At 41.8% G+C, this 26,460-nt stretch overlaps 2 protein-coding genes and 1 long non-coding RNA gene across 5 annotated transcripts in view; 1 reads left to right on the top strand and 2 right to left on the bottom strand.

The window, feature by feature from the left end:
• Positions 1-129: 129 nt before the first annotated feature.
• On the bottom strand, positions 130-3,161 carry LOC118425456 (calcium release-activated calcium channel protein 1-like). Its single transcript, XM_035834277.1, has 3 exons — positions 2,804-3,161; positions 2,061-2,101; positions 130-1,686 (listed from the first exon to the last, which is right to left on the bottom strand). Exons 1-3 carry the CDS (start codon positions 2,912-2,914, stop codon positions 1,224-1,226), a joined length of 615 nt encoding a protein of 204 aa, XP_035690170.1. The 5' UTR covers positions 2,915-3,161; the 3' UTR covers positions 130-1,223.
• Positions 3,162-3,408: 247 nt separating this feature from the next.
• LOC118426751 (lysine-specific demethylase 2B-like) overlaps positions 3,409-26,460 on the top strand; it is a 65,506-nt gene continuing 42,454 nt past the window's right edge. For all 3 annotated transcript variants that reach the window (XM_035836308.1, XM_035836307.1, XM_035836306.1), the window contains exons 1-4: positions 3,409-3,598; positions 4,998-5,136; positions 6,938-7,016; positions 7,236-7,282. In XM_035836308.1, the coding sequence (XP_035692201.1) occupies positions 3,566-3,598; positions 4,998-5,136; positions 6,938-7,016; positions 7,236-7,282 (298 nt within the window). In that variant the 5' untranslated portion in view covers positions 3,409-3,565. The remainder of the gene's footprint in view (positions 3,599-4,997; positions 5,137-6,937; positions 7,017-7,235; positions 7,283-26,460) is intronic.
• On the bottom strand, positions 10,117-14,794 carry LOC118426752. The gene is made up of 2 exons (XR_004832454.1): positions 14,556-14,794; positions 10,117-11,246 (listed from the first exon to the last, which is right to left on the bottom strand). It is a non-coding gene; the product is annotated as an uncharacterized LOC118426752 (long non-coding RNA).

Raw genomic sequence — 26,460 nt, 5'->3', positions numbered from 1 at the left:
TACTTCTAATTAGGTACACTAGGCTAAAGCAATTTCAATCTTCATTTTATTGCTCAGTGTCATACGAAACATTGACATTTCTGAGCCACATTAAAACTTGTACAATTTGTGTTGGTCCTCAAGTTTTCTCACCAAACAAAGAATGGTTTGGACAACATAACTAATCTAATACAGCCAGCACAAAAATTAAACCAACTCTTTCTTAAAATTTTAAATTTTCTTATTCTATCCAACTTTTAAAGGATATAAATTTGATACATGAATCTTTTTAATATATAGTATGTTTGTATACTTACATTTATATTTCTTACACATGTATTGGCAATACAAAACTAGAATATTTATAAATATACATGTACAAAAGTGGCACAACTGAAGCAGCACACAAAGCTGCATGGTTACAGTATGACAGGGTTTACTGGTATATTGCAAACATTTGATTGTATTGCAAGTATTGGCAAGACAGAAATTTATCTACCATATCTTTTTAGCTTTAGCATTCATTCCATTGAAAATGTTATGTGCACAGTGTACAGTACACAAAGATGTTGGGAAGTTAATAATATTTCCTATATGCTTCATTCGTCACTCATTAGGCCATGCTTTCTTGGGGGGTGGGGGTGCACTATACATTTGTATTATGATACCAGTGTGCGATGGACCAGGGACTTACGGCCCTTTTTGCAGATTTGGGAACAAATAAATGGCTTTTGTTGTTTTCAAATCCTTGCAGCGCTTGTAGGTAAAGCTGAGCAACTAAAAGGTCTTAAAGTTATTCATACTTTTTGTTACCACATGTAGCTTTCAATTATGGGATTTGTCGTCTGATTGTCTCAGTATGAATGCAGTCACACCACCTAGCAGATGCTACTTGCATTGCATCGTGCTCGTGGGAACTGCAAGGAAGTATTTCCACCAATCAAGTGCAACAATTTTCTTTTTCAACTTTCACATGGTTCAAGTGACAAATTCACTTGATTCCAAACACTGAATCAACAATCCTTTTTACAACACATTGGAAATAAAATACCGACAATTACCTTAAAAAGATCACTTCACAGTTCATTTTCGAGCCACAGATTCCAAGTAAATAAAACATCCACAAATTTGAATATAGATTTGCCCCATCAATAAAAACATCACCTCTTCAATCATAGATTTCGAGGCTTCTCATAATTATCAAAAAGAGGACGGGGATTTAGATTTTTCAATTTTGACCCATTCTACACATCCTCCACCCGTGGACCATTGTCCTTTAGCTGAGTGGCCATGTTTTCTAGCTCCATCAGTCCCTGGGCTGATCGCTCATACTTGTGTACCACCAGGGTACGGTAGAAATGCACCGCAAAGGCCACGAACAGGATGAGCGTGGGCACCAGTATCCCCGTGGATATGATGGCTGCCCAGGTGCTGTACTGGTAGAACTTGACCCACATCAGGACCGCGATCTCCACCAGGAACAGGAAGATGCCAAGTCCCGTGGAGAAGCACCACGCCACCTCGATGAACACGCGCATGTGCTCGTGCGGCGACTCGTTCACGGCCGTGATGTTGTGCACGTTGCTGACGGCCTCGATGTTTGGGAGAATACAGGTGCTGATCATGAGTGCAAAGAGATGCACCGCCACAAGGATGGTTGTGACCACGCTGAAGGAGATGAAGAGGCCCTCCGGGACATCATCAATTCTGGAGAAAAGAAGTTTTTATTACTGACAGAAGTCACAGGATGCTTGAAACAGGATGTATATATATATATACGTAGACAGTAAAATAAATAAGCTACCACGTAATTACCTTTTCATGGTACAGTTGCACTTCCCAATACATACATACTACTTACATAGTAGCATCCGGTTTACACCGGTAGGGTACAATGTATAATACATAGTATAGTTTTTTCCAGTATGATCTGCCATTCATGGCAGACACTAAAACAGTCCCTGACAGTCCAATGTCTCTTTCGAGTAATGACTTAGCAATGACTGACTTAAATTATGGTAAATATCATGTTTGACTTTTCCTTTCAAAGTTTGTACAGGATGTATATGAACAGCACTTACGAGTCATCACCCTTCTGTAACTGCACTTCCACCATTGCAACCTAGGGGGCGAGCAGACAAGAATGCTTCTGTTTCCATCATGAATTGTTGGCATTTACACAAATGCGTGCACTGTGATCCATGGGCTAGTTTACCTTATATAGACTTCACATCAGTACTGCAGAATACTGGTGAGTTGAGCATTCAAAATCTGAACATATAAATCAGCCCTGGCTCTTGTCAAAAGAATAGTCCATTGGTGATTTTAAATGTTTGACAGTCTAGCTGACTGTGGGTCACTGCTTGTATATCAAGGAGCTTACAACACTTGCATGAAATGTAACATGGCATCTGTAAAAAATACTTCTGAACATCGTTAAGAAGTTAGCTGTGTAGTCATGTAGTGTACAGATGTAAGTTACTAATTATGGTTTCAATTATCCAGAAACAATTTCCACTCTGATAGGATTTCTGATAGCTGGTTACATATTTTGATACCTGCGTGTATGCAAGCATTATGCGCTTAAATCTCCAAGTTGGTGAGCTTCTTAACACTTGCAAGTTGCAAGTGTATACCTAGACTTATTGTCTGAGAAATTGAACTTGATTTAATAGTCGTCAATTTCTGAATCTGAAAATGTATCTTCCCTATCACTGATGAAATTTTGATGAACCCGCCATAATCACGTTTTACCGTTGCCTCATCGTGCCCCCCTCCCCCTAAAATAAAAACTTGGTGAAAACCATTGTGACTAATTCCTCACCATAGCGAACCCGGACAGCAGTGCCGACGTTCTGCTCGCGGCCTTGAGTTTGGCGCGACTGAGATACAACCTTCTCCAGGACAGCGCCTGTACCGTGTGCTCCTCTGCCATGACTTTCGCGTAGCTCTCTCGCAACCAGTCGGCGTAGCTTTGCGGCTCAATGGTGACTGTCAACCCAGCTGACACGTCAGACAACAAAACCTAAGGAAGCGATCCAAAGGCTACTAATCCACAGACCTGGTCCGATAATTGCTGCAATGGCAAAATACTACAAGGAGACTAAAGAATGTCAAAAATACTGAATTTTTCGTTCACGGCTGCTACCATTTCCGGCAATATTTACGTAGGACTGTCTTCAAATAAAGTGCCTTCTTAATATCATAATACCTGCTCTTTTTGTCCAAAAAAATAAAATCCTCTACTTTAATCTAAATTGATGAGCAAAATTATTTGTTTATTGTAAATTTAAAGTCAGTTATATTTTGCTGGAGTCAGAATAAGTAAAAGTTAAAACAGGCATACAGGATTATTTACATTGAACAGCTGAATTTTTGGGCGATCTGTTCCTTTCCCAGCTTCCCCCGCGCACGGAGATGATTAGATATGCAAATCAGATGACGTCACGACCCTGCCTGGTACACAAAGTTGGTCGGCAAATCCGGTGTCGGAGGCCGGAGGGGTCACTGAACTGCGAGATTTCGCCTATTTTGGGTGATTTTTACCCAATACTGCAGAGTTTGGCCCCATTTCGCATACTCTGTAATGGAAAGCAAGTCAGGCTCTGGCCGCCAGTTGGTTTGTAGCGTTTCTAGTAGTACAATAGCTACGGCTAGTTTATGTATGGGCTGTGTCTATGTACAGACTCAGTGGGAGCTGCCATCTTGTAGTTCCCAAAAATATGTCCATTGTGGGCCTAATCGAACATTTTGCGTAATTCTGGGAGATAATCATGAATGTAGATATTTTCCATGTTGTTTCTATATCGTATGTTTGATTGCAAAGTTGAGTTTTTCCGTTTTGTGTTAGCGACTTTTTGTTTTCACGTCTACTGTAGCGAGCGTGTGGCAAAACGATCACGTTGTGGCTGTTCACTCACGATGTACCCAAATTGTCGCTCGCCGCAGAAAAGTCAACATTCCTTATTTTAACCCAAAACTTGATTTAAATCAACTAGAAAGCTTCAGTGATGCTATTGATTAAAGTTTTGGGTGCTTAGAAATAGCCATCTGTGATATTTTTCGAGTTGTAAGTGAGCTTCATGTGCCGAAATTCTGTGTTGTGAGCGTATTTGCTGTAGTGTACCTATTCTTCGTAGCAATCCGTATTTATCGCTTGGACCTGGAATGTTAAAATACCTCACTTTAGTCCAAAATTGTATGCAAATCCACCAGAAAGGACTGTTTTCACTGGTGATCGATGTTTTGGACGTTTTACGCCCGTGGATTGCGAGATTTTTGTAGTTGTAACTGAGCTACATGTTGCGATGTGCACACTGTGCTGTAGTGTAGCCTATTTCACAACACAAGATGATGCGCTGTTCGAATTTTGGCGCTTGCAGATTCGCCTTTCGCATTCGTGAAGTCAAAATCCTTTATTCTACCCCAAATCTTAGTTTAAATCGAGCACAAAGGATTGACGTTGCCCACAATCGGTGAATTGAGTGTCTGGATCCCCCAGTTTTTGTGATTTTACGTAATGTAACTGAGCTTCATGTTACGGGCGTTCATGTCATGAGGGTACCATTGTGCATTAGTTTTAAATTTTGGCGCTTTAAATTCGTCTCAAAAGTCTCCCCTGCGCTAAAACTTCGCCCATGTAGTTCAATTAACACCACTAATGACCCCATATGCTGAAATTAGTGTTGATAAGTGGAAATGATGCACTGACAAGAGTGAGGACGGATTTTTATATCCCCATGTACATGTGAGCGTGCTACGTGATCGAGAACCGAGTGTAAATAACCTGCATGCAGACTCAAGTCCCGACACAGTTTAAAAACCTCTGTCCTCGGAACACCTTTTTTTAAAACAACAACTCCCCTGAGTCTCATGCAGGTATATCTTGACACGTAGTGGTATGTGTGGATAACGTATTATAGTGAGGAATGTCCAGGATCGCTGTGTTGGTGTTGGGCCATATCTCTGCATTGGTACATGCCATGATGCCCCCTTGATGGTGTGTTTCAACCATTCAGCGCGCCAAACCGCCCAAACACTACGACGACGAAGAGGAAATCGAGGATGAAATCGAAGGAAAAAGGACCTTCAGCGTCGAGGAAAAGCTCAAGTCGGATAGATTCACCGAAGACTTCGTCGAATACATGGAAGGAACTGGTAAGAAGCAATGAAGTGGAAAAAAGAAACTTGGTCCAGGACACGTCTATATCATAGGCTACGATATGTGGAAGTTATCTTTTCGCTGTTTTGGAAGTTGAAACTTAAAAAAATTATTGTACATTCATGTTTTTTTTAAGCATATGAAGTGTCGATGAGAAAAGATCATTCTGTTATTGTTTAAAATGTGAAAATAAATACTTCGTACGGCCATCTCTTGTGTCACGCCTTTCGTGTGGACAATATCACATAAAGATAAAATGTGATCGGCTTCGAATTATTCCGGCACTGAAATTACCATATGTGATTGGACTAAAATCCGTTGTGGGAAAGTTTTGTTAGGTCGGAATTTCGGAAGTATGGGCGCCCCTCTCGCTATCGCCAGACTTGCCGACATCGTAAGAATTGTCACATGTTGTTGATGGGTGAGGCTTCCATACTGACTTTCGTCGTTACTTTCGGAACAAATCTCCACTATTAAAAAAAACATGCATTTATGAAGAGCGTTCTTGTTTTGAAAGAATGCGGCATAAAATCTCGTGCTGCAATTGGCAATTGGGCATATGTACATGTACTAGTATGCGTTATATCGGGAAACTTTTTTTTGCTGCACGAAGATGCAACTAGTACGTAAATCGCTGTTCAGTAACTTTTCAAGTGTAGTCTTCACATTATTTTATCATTTATAAATCACCTATAAAGTAGTATTAATCAGTAATGAAATATAGCGATGCCTTGCAAACCAGTTCGAAGAAACATCGATGTGTCCCGCGATTTAAAGACAATTTAGCTGTTTTTAATCTGATTTGAGCGGAGTTGAGATACGGGATCTTTGTAAAACTTCAAGGTGGTTAGGTGTATGGAAAAATTAGATCTGAAGACAGTATTGGCCAAGTGCCTCAGACATCGTCACGTGCCGAGATGCACACGCGTTAAGATAATGCTATTGTTCCCGTTGTATCTGCAGTGCAATGGGTGTTTGTATTAAGTCGAATTATGAAATATGATGTGAGGAATAGGTTTGGGTTCGTGAACATCGACGCTAGAGTGTTTTGATCCCGATTGTACGTAATGCCGTAGGGTCCGCAGGTGTAGTAGCGGGGTTGTCACCTCCACAATAGCATCACACATGGAGGATGGCAACCCTTTCTCCCGACGGCTGGCAAAAAAATTAAGCCTTTTCGTGTTTTGTCGAAGTCACCGTTTGAAGCATGAGGCATACCGTAACCATAGAAACGGCTAGGCGTAGGCGGACAACGGTTTTCATTCAGTGTTTTTTTCTGACCAAGCCGAGCCCATGTGCATGCGCGCGTGGTAAAACACAATAGCGTTCGCTGCATGGATTCTTGGTTCACTAATTCATTGTTCAGTCGTAGGGATATTTTTCTTCCGATCCTGTGTTTGAAACGTCTTTTTAGAAATCCTTAAGAGTAAAGGATTTCTTCAAGCTAATTACGCTTGTCCTATATTTTTTGATAGACGATGTAGGTGGTTTGTACTGAAGCTATAGATTCGTATGTGTGGCATGTAGACTTAACAACTGTATCTGTTATACGTTCTTCTTTTCGCTTGAAAATACGATTCTACAACTATTGCTGTGCGTGTGTTGTACAGTACATCATGTGGCTTGGTTGATGAATGTTTACGGCGCATCTGAAATGAGTTACGTAGGCGTGTTTGCATTGTTTTCTTGTGACGACGTTGGTCGGATCACGCATATGCATGATGAAGGATAGACCTTGTCAGCATTCACCCATCAAGGCGTGTAACCAATGCATTTCCTTCGATCTTCCCTCCACAGATTTCGGCCTGAAATACTTTCAGAAAAACGGCTTCCACAATCCAATATGCTTCAAGAACAAGGAAGGACTTGGGATAAGGTAAGTTTTTTTTAACTTCTTGTAGTCCGTACGTACAGTTCCCAAAATTTGCTAATAGGCAAGAAAATCACTATCACGGATATGGCCGATATGTTTCCTTTGAGCAAGGAGGTTGAAACCTCCTTGCTTTGAGCAGTTAAAGAGCGTTTCGCGACGAGTTGTTTGGCGTTTTGCACATGCACAAATGTATTTAGATTGTTGTTTTTCTCATGTCAACAGGATACCTGGTCAGGAATTCAACGTCAACGATGTTCGACAGTTCGTAGGTAAGCGAAGCTTTGTCGTCTTCACGATTTAAAGCTGCGTTATAATCGTTAAGTTGAGCTTGATAGTTCCAATGGTAACATGACGGTAAAATTTATAGATGTGACTTGGCGCCAAGTGGTGAATATTGTTCTTACTTAAGCTTCTTCATATTTGGACCTACAGTGATAACATAGCACTGTTAAGCGATATAAACCTACTATGTCTCTTGTGTTACGTATGTGGCCCTTTAATGTCAATGGACGCGGGTTTCTACATCCAAGCCTGGCCGACTGTCCGCCTTTTCTGTGTCATGATTTAAGGTTTCCGATCGGTACACGGGTTCGGTACAGCGACTGGATCGTGTCCGCTGGGATTGAACCGTCTGTCATGTAAACCGGCCATTTATTTCTCTCCCGTTTACCGTATTACCGGCTCAGCGTTGTCTTCACTTGAGGTGGAGACTGTTTTAACGTTGGCAGACGTCCATCGTTCAGAGAGAGATTATTTCTCATTGTGTAGAATATTGTACAGAATATTCGCAGGGGGGGTGACAGTCTTTCAACGGTACACTGTTGTTTATAGACATATCATAACTGTGCGTGTATACCATCGTATCACGTACTTTGATTGATTATGGTTTTTTGGTTATAAGTCGCTTCTCAGATCGTGTCAAAATAATTTCCTCAGACTTTATTTTATTTGTACAAATATATTAATGACATAGTTGTTCCATACGACACGTTGCTACGTAGTTACATACAGAGAACGACAATCTCTTCATATCGCTACGCTTGCAACATCGTGTCACCTACTTTAAATGATTATGGGTTTTAATTATAAGTCGCTTCTCAGATAGTGTCAAAATAATTTTATTGATATTTGTAAAAATATATATGACTTCGTTGTTCCATACGACACGTTGTTACCTGCATACAGGACAATCTCTCCATATCGTTCCGTTGTCTGGAATTACGGAGTCAGATTTAGTTCGTGATAAGATTAGACGTTTGTATGATATCGTCGCATGATGAACGAGAAGGGGCAAGGACGCGACCACAGGGTCTGGCTATATGAAGAAACTGGAGTTCATTCCATCTATCAACCTTTTGTATGACATATTACATACTGGCAATATCGAATACAGAATGCTGATACGTGTATTCTACTTGTCTTATACTATTAAGACCGACATAAAAGATGACAATGGACTAGCTTTGCGTAAGTCTGTGTTCGTTTTTATTATCCAATTGACTTCGGGTCAACCTACGCGTGTCTTAACCATGAAATGGTTCGACTCGCGTTAAAATGAGTAGTTATGTTCAAAGGGCACATATACACGTATAAAGATAAGCCCAGACGGATATTTCAGATATCGTTTTCCTTTGTTTTTCCCTCGGCAGATCAGTATTTGACGTGTTAGCGTGTGATCAAGCCTACGTTACTGATTCATTTGTGGCGTTCTGTTTGTGGGAGTGTTTGTGGTTTGCATTCGTCTTTGCAGCCCTTTTGTTCCTTAATGTGTAATTCCTTAGTGTTGTTTACGACATGATCGCTCTCTTTACAAGGCGCTGGTGGCATTGGTGAATCATTAACGTGAGAGTAGAGATCCTGAGGTCTGGCGGGCGCGCTGTACGTGTGTGTGTGTGGCGGCCGGAGAGAGAAATTCGATCGCGCGTATTATGCATGCATACAAACATGTTCCTTTGAAAGCCGGAGGGCCTGAAAACCTCCATAATGACGCGGGTGTTGTTTATAATCCAGCCTAGTCAGGTGATAACGGGGGGTCATGCATATCATACATGTCCGAGCCGACAAAGTTCGGGGACGTTTGTGACGCCTGTCCCGGTCTGACCAGAGTTTCGTGCGCGTTTTTAGACACCCCCTACTGTATTTTTGGGGGAACGTAAAATCAACATATGGTCAAAGGTCACGCGCGTCTCTATCGACGCTATTTGCGAAGGCGATACCTAAACATGGAGCAGACACGGAGCCGGGCCTAGCCTCGGGTGGCGGATAGATCCTATCCGGGATTTCATGTTGTGACCTCTGACCCGTGACGTATGACCTCGTTCCCAGGGTGTGCGTTGCACTGTGCCTTGGGAACGACCGAGCAACCATGGCTGCGAAACTATCGCCTGCCGTCGTCGGATCGCAGTTAGTTGCCAATGCAACATATGAAATCTTTATTAATTCACTCAAAGATTTCGAGGAAACACTTAACAGTTTTAAGAAATAAACACTGACCAACTATTCAGAAATTAAAAAGGATAACAAGCTATTCGGGGGAAATGGTGAGTTTTTCGATCGTGTTTCTGCCCAGTTTTTGTACGAAATGCGAGCTAACGTTATACTCCAATGCTAACGTTGTGTGTGCACTGTTGAGGCTTTAACTCGGGAGCGTTTGAACGGTTAATTAAGTGTGCTTTTAATTATAATGAGAATGAAGTATAACAGGAAAGAAACTAGAACAAAAACTGGATGTCAAAAATGTAGGTCAGCGCTATTTTCTTCATGTGGTGTTAATCTATAAGTATAACTATAACGTTACCAGATGTGGTCCCATCAGTGGCTTTACGTTACTGTCAGAAGAAAGTCGGTTTGAAGCACAGATAGAATTGAACTGTTGTTTCTGGTTCAACGGTTTTCAGCACACAACAAGCTGTAAATTTTTATTTCTTAAAACTATAATAGAAGCAAGTTGGTGGTAGTATGGTATCGTTAGTGTAAGTTATTGATGTTTGGGTGCTCTAAAGAAAGGTGTTGGAAAATACCACAAGAAAGACTAAAGAATCATAAACCCCCAACCACAGTCCTGCCAATATACATGTCATTAAAACTTCAAAACTCATGTGACTTCACAGCCATTGTTGTAACATTTAATACATCATTGAATATTGTAATTCTGAAATGTCACAGCCATTGTTGTAACACTACATCATTGTACATTATAATACTGAACTTTCTGAAGTGTCTAAGATCTTTAGAGCTACCACACTAGCCTGGCAGGCAGACATGCAGCATGCATCAGAGATCTTAGAAATGCATTGGTCCTCATTAAAAATGCATCTATATGTACAGTTGCACTTACACTAACATTCCCGCAAATAATTTTCATGTCACAAAACACCTGAAAGAGGGCCTGCCTGGGGCACTATGAATAAATGTGAAGATTCACATTATGTGAGTCCTTTCGTTCACATGTATATGTTAATTTACTACTGCTCAAGCCAAAATGATTGAAAATTACATTTATTATTCCATATCATGAACCAGACCTAGTGGCTTTTACAGTATGCAACCTCTTGATAAAATCTTTACATCAAGTCAGCACTTTAGAATGTACATATGTCCCCTAGACGAGTATGCATGACTTTTTCAAATTTGTTGTCAACCAAAGAGAGACGTCTACTTTAAATTATAGCAATGTACAAGTGTAAATATGACAAATATTCAAGATACATGTACTATACTTAGTAGTTCCTTAGCCTGGTCTTTTTCATTTTGGTCTGCTTCCTCCACCTGACAAGCAACTGTTGGGGAAGAGGACTGGACTCCAACAATTAGCTACCCTTTAAATGTTTAATCTATACAGTATCTCAATGTTCCTTGAAGAAGAGGCCTTCTTTTCATCTTCTCAACATCTGACCATGATGTCCAAAGTCTTGTCTCCAAAGCATTGTCATCTTACAACTATATGAAGTTTTACAATGCCAAACACAACCTCAAAATATATGCTTAATGTCAAACACAGACCACATCTCAATGTGCACTGCAATATTTATACATTTCATCTGTTATACAAGTTGGAAAAAAGTTCAATCATCTTCAAGATAAATTGGGGTTTTAGAAGATCACAATATTTATATAGAAGCTTCAAAAATCCAAACTTTTAAGACAAGCTAAGAATATCAACAAATTGGGTAATAGAAATGCAGGCAGTTTAAAATGTAGGTTTCCATGTGGCATAGGCGTTGTCACTGGTACCTGCAATGTAAAAAAAAGCCTTTTTTAAATCATACCGACTGGCAAATTATTTTTAAAAGAATGAAATAAGACAAAGATATGGATAAGGGGGGGTTCCTTAGAAGTGAGTAAGGTTTGATTTCTTAGACCAAATAAAGACCAATTGGAATGCTGTACAGGCGAGTAAGGTGTATTTCCTTTGAGTACAGACAAGGTGAGGTCTTCACAGTTGAGTAAGGTGAGTAACCTTTGTGAGAGATGAGGCACTGTACAGGTACGTAAGGTGCTGTTTCATTGTCTAGAGAACAGGCAAGACACAATACAGGTGGACAAGGTAAGACACTGTACAGGTGAGTAGGGCATGTTTGTTTGCCTATAGACCAGATAGGGCATTATACGGGTGAGTAAGATGTGTTTCCTTTGACTATAGACCATATAGGGCATTATACGGGTGAGTAAGGTGTGTTTCCTTTGAGTATAGACCATATAGAGCATTATACGGGTGAGTAAGGTGTGTTTCCTTTGAGTATAGACCATATAGGGCATTATACGGGTGAGTAAGGTGTGTTTCCTTTGACTATAGACCAGATAGGGCATTATACGGGTGAGTAAGGTGTGTTTCCTTTGACTATAGACCAGATAGGGCATTATACGGGTGAGTAAGGTGTGTTTCCTTTGACTATAGAGTATAGACCAGATAGGGCATTATACGGGTGAGTATGGTGTGTTTCCTTTGAGTATAGACCATATAGGGCATTATACGGGTGAGAAAGGAGTGTTTCCACCAGGTGAAACACTGTAAAGGTGAGAAAGGTGTGTTTTCTTTGATTACAGTCCAGGTGAGCTTCTGGCAGGTGAGTAAGGTGTATTTTCTTTGACACCAAGACCAAGTGAGACACTGCACAGGTAAGTAAGGTGTGTAATGTGTGTTTCCTTTGTCTATAGTCAAATAAACACACCTTAAACACCTGTACAGTGTCGTACCTGGTCTATAGTCAAAGGAAAGGCACCTTACTCACCTGTATAGTGTCTTACCTGGTCTTTAGTCACAGGAACCACACCTTACTCACCTGTATAATGTCTTACCTGGTTTTCAGTCACAGGAACCACACCTTACTCACCTGTATAGTGTCTTACCTGGTTTTTAGTCAAAGGAAACACACCTTAATCACCTGTATAATACCCTATATGGTTTAAAATCAAACAAAACACAACTTACTCACCCGTATAAAGCCCTATCTGGTCTATAGTAAAAGGAAGGCACCGTAACCAAATGTATAATACCCTATCTGGTCTATAGTCAAACAAAACACACCTACATACATACATACATAATCATACTTAACAAGTTGGAGCATCTACACAGTTTAACCTCCATAGTGTTCTATCCCTCATCAGTTCAACGAGGTCCATATCATGCAAACCAGTCTCTGTCTCAATAATGTTCTTAAGTGTGAGACAAGGATGTCCTCGTCTCCTATTTGCCTCTGGGGACCAAAAAAGTAATTTACTGGCTGGTTCAACGTGTCGAACAACATGTCCAGCAAGTCTTAGCCGGCGTCGCCTGACTTCAGTTGAAATAAATGGAAGAGTCCCGTACAGTTCTTTGTTTGTTGTGTGTTCCCACCAGGGTTTGTTGTATACCACACGTAACATCCTAGTGAAGGAACCATCCAGTTTCCTGGTCTGAGAAGTGTTCATTGTCCAAGACTCACAACCATAAAGTAGAATTGAGATAATACAAGACTGTAATACTCTAGTTTTTGTTTGTTTTTTGAGGTGGGATTTCCAAATTTTTTGGAGCGCATGTATGGCACTCCATGCTTGGCCAATTCTAACCTCCATGTCATGTTTTACATCAGTGTAGCCCCCCAGATATTTAAAGTCGGTAACCTTCTCGATTGCGGACCCCTCAGAGGTATAGAGCTGCTCTATAGATGTGGGATTTAAATGAATGAATTTAGTTTTTGATGCATTGAGGTACAGTCCAATAGTTTGACATGCTGCTTCGACTCTGTAAAGAAGGTCTTGGGCGAATTTGATTGAGTCTTCAAGAAGGGCGATGTCATCTGCAAAATCAAGGTCGGGAAGGGTCTCCGCCGGGTAGCGACGACTACGGCGACGGTGTAGAGTGAGACCGTCTGTGTCTGTGATGGATGTCCGCATTGCATAATCCAAACATATGATAAAGAGATATGGGGCAAGGGGGTCCCCCTGTAAAACACCAGTTTTGATACTGAATGGATCTGTCTCTCCATCAGGGGTAACTACTACAGCAGAAGTATCTACATACATGGCTTTAACTGCGCTGACAACATCTGGAGGAATACCATAAGCATCTAAAATTAAGAACAATTTGTCGCGATCAATAGAATCGAAAGCCTTACGGAAATCGATAAACACAAGTACAGCTTCCTTATCAAAGTTCCTCAGTTCTTCTACAATACGCCAAAGTGCAAGGAGGTGAGCTGAGGTCGAACGTCCTTGACGAAAGCCATTCTGGTTTGACCGCAATACTTTGTCCAGGACAGGACGGATCCTGACTCACCCGTATAATGCCCTATCTGGTCTATAGGCAAAGGAAAGGCACCATACTCAGCTGTATAATGCCCTACATGGTCTATAGGCAAATGAAAGGCACCTTACTCACCTGTATAATGCCCTATCTGGTCTATAGGCAAAGGAAAGGCACCTTACTCACCTGTATAATGCCCTTTCTGGTCTAAAGGCAAAAGTGAGGCACCCTATTCACCTGTATAATGCCCTATCTGGTCTATAGGCAAAGGAAAGGCACCCTATTCACCTGTATAATGCCTTATCTGGTCTATAGGCAAAGGAAAGGCACCTTACTCACATAACGTTCAATCAAGTATAAAGAGTACAACGTACTGGGAAAGCTCTGTAAATTCGTTTACACAAGTTTTTAAATGAGAGAAGAGACTCTGTAGATTTTAGATATAAAATGTAACCTCTTTACACCTACATTGTATACTTAATTTATCTAACTCTCTCGTCATTGCATTTAGCTCAGGTTGGTAGGAATACTAGTATGCAAATATAAAGATCATGATTGTCATTGCCACAGACCACCAGTAAAACTACCATGTGTTGAACGGCAGAATATAACACCCGCCACGGAGCCAGACAAGTAATCACTTCAAAAATATGTCCTGGGTACACGTCGATCAATTGGTATGATATGAAGACATTTCTTACTATCTTAGTAACATGTACTGTTGTTTTTCTTCGACTGTCGACTGGATTTCTGTCAGTGATTGCTGACATTTTGGAGAAAAATGAGCCAAGAAATTACATTACATTTCGCCTTACCTATTATCAGGGGATCCGGGAGCTTGTTCTTTACGCAGAGAAGCTACTGTCACTTCAACAAAACGTCCAAGCAGCCGACAAAAGTAAAATTTTCGTGTGTTCTCCCTCCACCGCGCTCACCCATCAGAAATGTCCATGTTTCTGGTTTCGAGCTAAGTCTGTGGTCATGCGCACTGCGGCCCTTACATCACTTCCGGTGAACATGAAATCCCGGATAGGATCTATCCGCCACCCTAGCCTCGGACAGTTATTGTGTGGACGCCCCGGAGTGCTGGTTAGATTATCCGCGTGCGCGAGCCTGATACGGTACCCTGCCTCGCCAGACTTACATCTGATACCGTCTTCACACCTGCGATACATTATCGCCTGACAGCTTCGCCCTGCTCAGTCATGATTCTGCTCTGTAGTTCACCTGTACATGTACATGTGTGGACGGTACGAGCTTTCTTGGGCTATAGTTTTCAAAAAAGATGTAATGTGTTCTTTGATTGGCGAAGGATGTCCATCTAGTGGCCATTTTTCATGAACACGACGCTAAATGCGTGTCGCACAATAACTCAGGTTTTTGCGTCATGCATATGTCCGACATATGAATTTAATTTTCACAATTTCTCGCTAAACTCAAAAGCATTGCAGTTGTCATCAATAAAGTAGATCCTATTAGGCTGTATTTACATATTATATAACCCTGAAGTGCGCAGTGTTAGATCTGCTAAGATATGAAAAAGAATATAGCCTGGCATGTCGGCGCCTCATCGAAGAACGATTGTACGCCTTAATTGTCTTTTGATTTATTCTCTATTGAAGCTGATTGGTTATTGAAATAAAAAAAGAAGCTTTCGGATTTTATTTGGAATACTAAACAATCCAACCTCATTAACATGAGTCAACAGAGGGTAACCTAACACGAAACACTACTGTGATATCAATGCACTTCCAACTGCAGACCGTGATACTTGTCCTAAGAAGCCTTGGGTTGTTTTACCCCTACTCTACACGAAGACACTGTTTGAAGATTATTCGCACCGAAGACTGTAGGGGCTACAAATGCTTAGAGAAAGGCATGCGGGTTCTTAACTTCTGTCCATTATTGAATGGCTGTTGACCTTGTCCGGCAGGTTGACCTTGGCAGGCAGGTTGACAATGGTCGCGACCTTGCCGTCTGGACCCTAAGCTACTTGTAGAGTAAAATGACCTTGCCTCTTCGCAATGTGTTCGTTTTACTTTCCACTGATGTTTGTGTAGCCACAGTGTAGAGAGTCACAGGTGTATTGCTCTATGGTGGCTATTGCTCTATTAGTTTAGTCTCTACCAGACTCCCTCTTGGACGAATAAGGGGACGTTGGCCAAGTTAGGAACAAAAGCCGTGGAGTGTTGGCCGGCCTGGCGCAAACTGTACTCCTCTGACGTATTTTCTGTCTTATTTGCAATTTTTTTTTACTATTTTTCCAGCGACCTGTGGAGCTTGGTAGAGGCTAATGTTAGTTATTTTTATTGTTTTTTTTCCTTTGTAATGATTTTATCGTGTGCGGCATGTGTTGCTGCGGGCTGTGTCTATGGTGATGATAGATGTCTCGCATGCGCCGTGGCGCGGAACCAGTGCGTGCCGTGGCCATTTAATGGCGAACACCCGGTCCCTTTAAACCCCTGCATGCTCCTTCCGATCAATACTATTGAGCCCAAAAAAGCCCCATAGGCGAACAATGTCGTTGTTCAGTTGCTGTGCCCTTGGTGTTCTTTGTCCAGACCTGGTTGACATTGCGGTACCTGCGGGACTCTGTACCCACACCGGCAAACACGACGCACACACACGTTCAACTCTCTTCGAATCCATACCAGGCGGTATCTATATATCCTGATGCCATCGATGACTATGTTCCTAGTATGTTGAACACGGCATTTGTGTAGGGGCCATCGGCAAACACAGTGGTAACCGCGTGTTGTAGAAATGAGTATTCCGAAATGTTTCACATTGCCCAAGGGTTTTAGATTCCCTTGGTTTAGCGCGCACCAAAACAACATCTACAAATCGTTGGTCTTGGTGTAAACAAGAAAAGCAGTTTTGCTAACACAACTCGATGCACAATTTCTGTCCTATTGTAGTAGTATCCGAGTGGTGTCACATCGGCGCACCTTAAAACTACAGTAGGATTGTAGGAAATGAGGTAGGCGGATGTGCAATGAATAGCGGGCTTCTTTCCGTATCTTTGTTACTGGTAAGGCGCAATTAGAACTGTAACACCATTTGTGTGCATTAATCCCGTACAATCCCCCTTTGTAAGTACCCCAGAATCCAATTTATATCGGCGTTCTGGGTTGGCTGGAAATAAAGAGCACCGCCAGAGCTTCCAGCGATCCGGAGTGCTGGTAGAGACTAATGACAATGCATTATTACAAGAGTACGTCAGGGGTTATACAACATGACGTTTGCGAAAAAAAGATAGTTTTTCGAACGTAACTGTGTTCATGTGATTTACTTTACTTTTCTTTTGTTTTGGCCTTACAGTAACGCAAAGATAGGGATCGCGTTTGTGCTTGTTGTCTGTAACACTCATGTTTTTGTTTTTCACATTGTCATCTTTTGTGTCATATTGAAAGCAAGACTGTCAAGTTGCAACAGGGATTATGAGAGGATGATTGATCAAAATGCAGGGCCAGGTTTGAACCCGAAACCCTCAGGATATTCCACACAGAGCACCACGTTCCTCCCCATGTCATTCAAGTTCCGCTCAAGTGTTGACGCCCTTGGGTGATGTCTACCACTACTACAGGCGAGTCAGGAGAGGGTTTCTTTTGACAGGTCATTGGCGTCAAAAACCCTCTTTAGTCTCAGAGCGTCTGCTGTCGAAGGTCACGTCTTAACATAGACCACGTACTAGTATATCCACAGACACAAGCAGAAAGGGTATGGCATCGGTCACCACTTCCGCCAGACGCAACAAGGTTATATACATGTACTAGAGAAGCACATGTTCACAGTCCCTACCGTCGGACCTGGATGGCTCATAGCGCATTGTGTAAAGCTAGCCTTTAGCCTTAGCGATAACATTTGCTGCCTGTGTCGTTTTGAGTTTCCCTGCTAAGCCCACCAGCGGGGAAGTCATCCCCACCCTATCCGATCCTTTCTGTCATAATGGGAGCATAAATGGTATATGAAGTATTGATGATTGTGTGATATTAGGATTTTTACACGCATGGATTACTTTCCGTACACGAGTTGATACCTAATTTAAACAGGCGAGATGAACGTCTGATCCAGTTTCTCACGCTTATTTAGTCCAGGAGTAGACTTATTACTTTTGACTCTTTAACTGTATAACCTTCATGCACTGACCTACCATGAACCGTAATAGTCAGGCTATACGATCTAAACTTGCTGTTTGCACAAGCGCTACATTTCGGGAACGTTAAAACCAAGATACTCCAAACTAACATGTCATATGTATACCTTGATATTGCATATCATTGGTCATCGCCGAGAAATCGACATACGAACAACACTCGTTGCGCAATTGCGAATATGTCAGCACGTCACCGGAACGTACTGCGCCTGCGCGAAAAGTATAGACATGCTAAACCTTGCTAAACCCCCGGTTTACTAAAGGGCCACATTTAAGAAAGTACGTGCGTATATAAGGATAAAATCCAGTGTACGTTTTACATGAAACCATGTCTCTAACATATACTGTGCAACAAGCAGGATTTCAATGCAACGTTGACCAAACCAAGCCCCAAACCACCAGGGTTCGCGCAGGCGCAGTACGTTCCGGTGACGTGATGAATATGTCACGATTGGCAAACCAGGACACGTGTTTTTGAACACAGAGTTAGCTATTCTCCTTTTTACTGGCACAGTCGGTATATATAAATGTATATCATCAGAATTGCTATTAGAGAAAATTTAAATTGAGTTTGACTTTGGAATAGAAATGCAACTAGGGGAAAGTGTACACGTAGGTGCGTAGGCTGTTCGTCATAAGTTTTGGTTATAGTTTAGAGTTGACAAAGATGAATGGAGTTGTAAAAATGAGGTTCATTTGTCAAACAACATTATTACCACAGATATCATATCTGATATCAAATTCTTACGTTACAAGGATGGATACACACTAGTTCACAAGACTACAATCTTATGTTCCTACGACAAGATCGCGAGTAGGGCCGCGCCATCTGAAACGAGGATCTTGACTTACGTCTGACACAGTTTTTATCGTGTAGTCTGCATTTAAAGTACCAATTAGGGCCGACAGCTGACGGATAACGGAAGTGATTGTAACACGTTTACTGTGGAATTCATCGCACAATTTTCAAACGAGGTGAGAATAGATACGTGTCGTCTACGCCTTACATATTTCACACACAATAAGCACTGAAACGCAAACACCAGATGTGCATGATATATATGAAAGTTATTATCAGTGGCCTGAGTTGAACCGTTTCATGAATTCCTCTCAATGCGATTCAGTTCACTCGCCGACAAACATAATGCATGCATGTTAAAAGCCTCCATGGTTACGTGTTCAATCGAAAGTCATCATCGATCTATCGACTTTTGGGCACTGCACCTTATTCCCATTTGGTGCCATGATATATTCTGAGTCTGCCAGCGGAGGAGAAAATGTTGTATAGCACCTAACAAATCACACTTTTTAAAAGTATAGTCATAAGTGTCAATGATTATTTCATGTTATTGTTGAAAATTGGCACCAGTCGTAGTCGCCACGGCTGCCCTGCCAAACCCAACACTACGGACTGAACCTCATGTTTAAATTGGTTATATTTCAGACGTCATTTGACATGCCTAACGACCCTTTATCTTATCTTGTGTCTTGGTTGGTAAATATGGACCTTACTAAAATTTTCGCTGTAGCAACTAACCGCTTTAAACGTTTCCCTCATGCAAAGAAAATATGCCGATCGATGGATTATCCCGGCCATAGATAGACGATTCAAGCCGTCCATGGATGTAGTTTGATAAAGGGTTGAGATCTACAACTGGAAACGTTTCTGATGATTTTATTCTAAAGGCACAAGGCAGTGATTTTCCGATTCCGACTTGAGGTCTGGTGGACAATATGGAAGTATGGCTACACTTCATTGATGTCCTAACAATACACGCTAGTCGTGTTCTCGCTACAGACGACGGAGGGTTTGGACAAGTTTCACATCCTGGTAGAGCCAAAGATATTGTATGTGTGTCCATGGAGGAGCTTTATGTGTCAACCAGGTGACAACCTTTACCCGGACAGTGAAAGCTTCGTTCTTGTGAGCTTCTGTTGACAACCAGATTTCCGAAGTGGTGCGGGAGTATTGAGAAGCGAACCGGTATGAACCATTTATCACCAGAACAAAGGTTGGGTTTAGCCTAGTGAACCGTGCTGGGGGCTTTTCTAAAGGAGTAAATGATTACTCCGTACCTCCAGCCGGCTGGTCGTGTGGCGACTCGGGACCGACACTGAGCTGCCCATTACAGTTCTGCTGTATAGAGACTCAAAGTGTACGTTAGGTGCTTCCGATGGTTCGTAGATAGCTTAGAGACTTGTACAGTCAACTGAGTTGGGAACAAGTGCAGGGGTTCCCTGGAAGTACGTTTGGAGATCCATATAATGGTCGTCTCGCGTGTACTGCACCGCTCGTGGACATGATTAGCTGCCCTCTCATTAGCAGCCTGCGCCCCGTTGTGGCGTCCTGTTGGTGTTCTAAAACCCAAAGCTCTGCTAATTCCACCATCGAGGATTTTTTTCAGCTCCAGAATAAATAAAAGTCGTTATTGGATATGTAGTTTGCAGCCCGAATGCCCGGTACATGACATGTTACTCAAGTGGACGAAAAATCTCCAGCGAAGGGGTACGGTATACTTACCCATACGAGGATGTTACCCAGCACAGGTTGCTTACAGTGTGACTTCCACTGTACTGCCCTCTGACCTCATCATTCCTGTTTGTACTTTGTTGTCCTGTTTTCTCCTGACCGTATTTGAGTTTTATCACGTTATATACATGTATCGGGTTCGGCACTGTGCCAGCCGATCTCCATAAATGACATTTTCAGATGCCTTGGAATTATCATGTACTTCACGTCGTTATCAAAAACCAACGTAAGGAAATCTCGAAGGGATTCCTTCTTCAGCAGCATGCGCTGATGTTTCAGTATGGCCACTGCAGAAACTCGCTGCATCCGATGTCACCACAGATCATTGAACTCGTAGTGGTGAAAGCAATAAGCGTTAAAACCTGTCAATCAGGTTCAGCTTGTGGAAACCATGGATGATGTGGTAGCTTATTCTTATGCCACGCACACTGCTTCACTTTCACCAATAGATACTAGACTGAAACAAAAAGAGATACATCTTTGTCAAGCCTGAGCGTCAAAACAGCGGACGGCACACTGCTTTTCCCCACCATGAAAATGGTCGTTCCGCTTCTCTATGTGTGCAGTGGTCTGATCTGTTGTGATGGTAATTCCACAGGGACATTGGTGCGTTATACATGAGCGAGCTCATAATCAAACGATTTTGTCCTGACGGGGTTGTGAATAGCAAACTTCGTCGTAGCTGAATATATGATGAGCACCGTGTCTACACGTTTGGCAATTCTTGTGGGTCAGCCAAACATCTTTCACAACGATGTCTTCTGTTTCAATTGTCATTGTGTTATTCAGTAGCTATGGACCAAAATCATCATCTATGGATCCACCTAGAAAAATAATCTTCTTATATGTCTTTCTCTGTGTGATTTTTCAACGTTTTCTTTACTATTGCTGATGCGCTCATCCTTCTCAACGATGTCTTCTGTTTCATTGTCATTTTGTTGTTCAGTAGCCATGGACGAACATCATCAGCTATGGATCCACCTAGAAAAATAATCTTATATGCCTTTCTCCTTGTGATTTTTCAACGTTTTCCTTACTATTGCTGATGCGCTCATCCTTCTCAACGATGTCTTCTGTTTCATTGTCATTTTGTTGTTCAGTAGCCATGGACGAACAACATCAGCTATGGATCCACCTAGACAAATTATCTTTTTACATGCCTTTCTCCGTGTGATTTTTCAACGTTTTCCTGCGCTCATCCTTCTCAACGATGTCTTCTGTTTCATTGTCATTTTGTTATTCAGTAGCCATGGACGAACATCATCAGCTATGGATCCATGTCGAAAAATTATCTTTTCATATGCCTTCCTCCATGGGATTTTTCGTTTTCCTTACTATTACTGATGATCTCATGATAACTTCACATGATCGATGGCTTAAGGGTCGTTCAGCCAGTCATCGTCAACAACGACATTGTTGTTTATCCCTTCTTCTGGTTACATTTGACCAGACCTCCACAAATCAATGGTGCTCGTTCTGCATAGACCAGTCATCGGCCCATTGACATGTGCTGCACGCCGATGGTCACGTATGCATCAACCACCCTAGTGAAATGACGTTAGTGGATTTTGATATACTAATGTCCCCTTTGCCTGGATTCTGAGTGTTTCAGGGAGGCATGTACATAGATCTTTCTATGGGAATTGAAAGCAAGGTTGTGGTTTAGACGTGTTGCATGGCAAACATCAGTCTTACCATTGAGGATATTTACCCGACAAGCGATATCCTTTTAAAGTCAAATCCATTCATTCTATAGTAATGGCGGTTGAATGCGGAAGAGGTTAGTGAACCCTTGAGACATTTAAAAGCTAATTGGCTAATAATCTAAATCGATTAGATGGTAGCCAATCATTATGCTGGCATTGAATGTGGTTTGCAGATACACGTCAACTTCGCCACCTCTACATGTATGTGTTATCTGGTATTTGATATCGCTTGGATTTCTATAAAGTACACCTTGTCATTGAAAAGGCAAATTCTCGACAATTTAAGATCGATGATCGTTTCAGATTTTAAAACAACGCTGGTGTACGTGAAACCGCTTTCCTGTTGGCTGGATTGATTGCCGAGGAAAGGTTGGCGTCATCCGCGGAGCCAAAGGCTGCATCTTGGCGCCACGGAACTGCACAAATGTTCCTCGTTAAGTGCTGTACGTTCGGACGGATTGAATTTTCAATCATCTTCTGTCACCTTTATGAAGGCTTGCCTGCCAAAGCCAATGTAAACCGTGTAGTGGATCCGGATAAATCATGTAAAGTCAATACTAACGGCGGATTTCATTGTGGGTTGACTCGGAAACGGGTTCGTAAAAGACATAAACAATTTAGTTTATGATTGCCCCGTTAGCACGAATTGTGAATGATGCACGCAACATAATCTGTTAATTAATTCTTTAAAAAATGTTTAAACTAAATTGATGTTAACATGGGCATATTTGTCATTGGCACGGTGTGCCTGCAACAACGACATCATGACAATTGCTCACACATAGACGTTGGTGCCAAGAAGTCGTCAATGGTCTGAAACATCCGTAGTGTGAAGTACGTACTTAACGTTATCAAGAGTACATCAGTTAACGGGGTGACTTGGTTTTTATTTAATGACACCGATATTCCTAGATAACCGATAACATTGTTTCTGCTATGTTACGGCACAGTACATGTAAGTGTTGTGGAAGACGATGCACCTTGATATAGCAACACTGAAACACTTCTTGCCTTATTACAAAATGATGATTTTGCAACTTATGAAGCTCCTTATGAAATATGATCTGATGCCATGAATCAAATTTTTATTTTTCTTGCATAATGTGAATTTGATCTACACAAGACGTAATCACCCCTACTTTACGTGCGGCAGGTCAGCGTTACGTACGTGACTTCCGTGATTTAACAAAGGCACGAACGCTCCAATGGCAGGTTTATTGGAAGAACCGTATTTTAGCATAGTAAAACGCCAGGAGTTTATAATTATGTTACAATGTATCACTTGTTTTGTGTAGGATCATAATAACTCTTGCGCTGTCGTTAATTTGAGCTCCAAAAGTGATATTGTACAATATGAAGTGACCCTATTAAACAAGCCGTGTTATATATCGTATGAAGCACTGTCTGTTAACCACGAATTATGATACATCAATCTTGAGATGGCAGTAGCACTGAGTGTAATTTTGCAGAGTCCAAACATAATCTGTATTGCAATATGGAGATATGTTGAACCATGGCATGCGCGTAGAATTAGGGTTAGGGTTATAACTTATATCTGATTGTTCGTATTCTTCTTCGATGCCCCCAAAGCCCTACTAGCGCGAGACTGTGGGGAATCAAAAGAAATACATGTAGTAAATACTGCTGTAGGTTCCTAGACCGTCTGAGATGTAGATCTGATAATGCGTCTCCCCTTCTATTTGGCCTGTAATACTAAACGTAAGAAAACCACTTATGCCCAATCCCTGTGTAAGCTGATATACACTGGCGATTGCTACAGCTGATGGCGGCCTGGGGATGCTATATGACGTCTTAAGGCGTTCTGTAATCCCACCAACCCGCAGGCACCACAGGAAACAAGTTTCGGTTAGAAATCGATACCACGTCAACGTTATGACATTACATGTATCAACCGTACGGGTCAAAGTTCAACTCTATGCCGATGTACCTCAAGCCTTCGTATCTGCAGGTCTAAATCATCCAAGGCCAGGCTGTTGAAATTTGGCCTTTTTTGTGTAAAGATTGGTGAATGACATTTTGATTTATAGCTCCAGAGGCATCAAATTTCAGAAATGTCTGAGTGTAGATGTCTCTCAATTACACAGAGTATAAGCTTTGCTATATGACCTACAGCAGACTTACAGACGTGCTCTTGCGCAGGGCAATTTACGTGCAAGCTCGAATAGAAAGCCAGTTACACAATGTCAAGAAATCATCATCACATAAATAATGCCAAAAACAACTGTCGGTTGCTCTTTGCTAGTGTTGTATTGTAAACTTAAACATGAAAAAGAATAAATGCATGTATCAGTCTTATGTTTTTGGTCAGTGACAGGCTTATGTTGGCTCAAGGCTATGCAGCTTTGATTGACACCTATTTAAACCAGAAAACGTTGCCTGTCCGGTCGAGTGACATTAGCAGGCATATCAACACTCTGTTAGTGCGTGTGTATGTGGGGAGAGCCACTGTAGTGGTATTCTGTCTTGAGCGGCTGAATTGCTCATTGTTTACAGACGCCAGTCTAGACCCTGCACATTGAACAGCCTGTCACGGTGTGTTTTTGTGTGGACAGCTTCGCCTCGTGAACCTCCATGCAACATTACAAGGCCATTCATGGTCGTTGCGTCGAAGACATGTAGTAGTAGACCTCTCTAATGCCGCGCCACTGTGTCCACAGTCGCACCCGCTAGGCGTTACAGCAAGCTCCAGCAGACGACTTACCTTTCTTTAATCAAAGACTGAAAGAGCGTTAGCATGATTAATAGCACCATCATAATGTGCAGACCGCAGGTATATTACACCTCTATCTGACATGCTCCTAGGTGATTCTGTGTCCTCCTGGGGAAGGTACTCACCGGACTAGCACTATAATATAAAGATATGTCAGCGAGAAACGCTGTATCCTATAAACTGTCAGTACTGCTTGTGCGGTGATAGAACCATATACAGAAACAAAACAACACAGGAAAGGGTAATTTCATCATAGCTGTAACGACTGTTATAACGCTCAGTCTTCCCACCTGTGGGTTTCCACTGGCTATAACCATCAATGGCGCTCCCCCAGTGTTGCACTAACGACAGTAAAATCTTTCAGCAAGTCGTTGATTTTGATTGAAGGTTTTGTATATTATCTATGGAATTGGGCATTTTGCTTTTCCTAATGATCGTTTCTACACGTCCATGTGACCCTAGTACACCTTGATGATAGTACGAGAGGTAGGGAGGGTGAACAGTTCTCACATATGTTGTAGCACGGTCATGTTCACCTTTTACCTTACATTAGATTAGTTGAGCGAGTCGTCCTGAGTCTCGAAGGGTACCGTTGATCTTGACCAGGAGCACGGCAAATCGATGTCATCGCTCACAACTACGGTACTTACCGCCTTTCAACCAGTCCTTGTTTCGGCGACGTTCCCAAGGCGAGGTACATGAATAGCCCTAAGCTATTACTGTACCAGCGCTACAGACGTCATCACTTTCTAGAAGGCAGGAATCTGCATTTTCCAGCTTCGTCTGATTCAGCTTTGTAATCTCTGGAAACTCCTTTGTGCATCCACTTTGTATGTACTTGAATAGACGTTTCATTTATCTATAGTGTAGCTTGGATTTTGATGAATCATCTCTACCTGGCCTGGGTTATCGCAGATATTCTAAACGTGGGTATTATGTACTAGAACTGGTTAAGTTTGTAGTTCTAGCATGAAAAGATCGAAATTGTAATGCATAGACGTTTTCCTTGTGTGTACGTGTGAATATTTATTAGCCATGAAATACATTCTAATGTGAGAAACTCGTGAAACTGATGCGTAGCGAACTTATGCGTAGTATTTATTTCCTCTGAGTGATCAGAGCGTGGGCCTGATTTGTTTTTCGAAAAAAAAAATCGTTCAAGAATATGCGAACTAACGAGGTACATGTATCATGGCTGTCGTAACGGATGGCAGTGCCATGGTTGCGGCCTTGAACTCCAGCCGTGTACAGATTACGGAAACAGTCTGACGGCGTGTTCACACATGATATACAGCACTACTCTCTAAGTAGAGGTTAGGCTCCGGCTGTTTTTTTGACGTTTTTTAAAGGAGTTTTTATCGGGCTTTCTATTTTGTACTGAAATTTTCACGTTAGGCCAGGCAAGAGACATCAAGATTTCAGTACAAAATAGAAAGCCCGATAAAAACGCCTAAACACTAAACAAAACCAGCCGGAGCCTAACCTCTGCTTGAAGAGTAATGATATACATTCTGTGTATAGAGAGTCCCTATGATTGAGATATGGCTTCTTTAGACTGAGCACGTCGCCTTGGTTCAAACAAGGGAAATTGCTATAG

Source organism: Branchiostoma floridae, chromosome 11 (assembly GCF_000003815.2).
Source record: "Branchiostoma floridae strain S238N-H82 chromosome 11, Bfl_VNyyK, whole genome shotgun sequence".
Classification (NCBI taxonomy): Eukaryota; Metazoa; Chordata; class Leptocardii; order Amphioxiformes; family Branchiostomatidae; genus Branchiostoma; species Branchiostoma floridae.
This window is presented reverse-complemented; position numbering and strand designations above follow the sequence as displayed.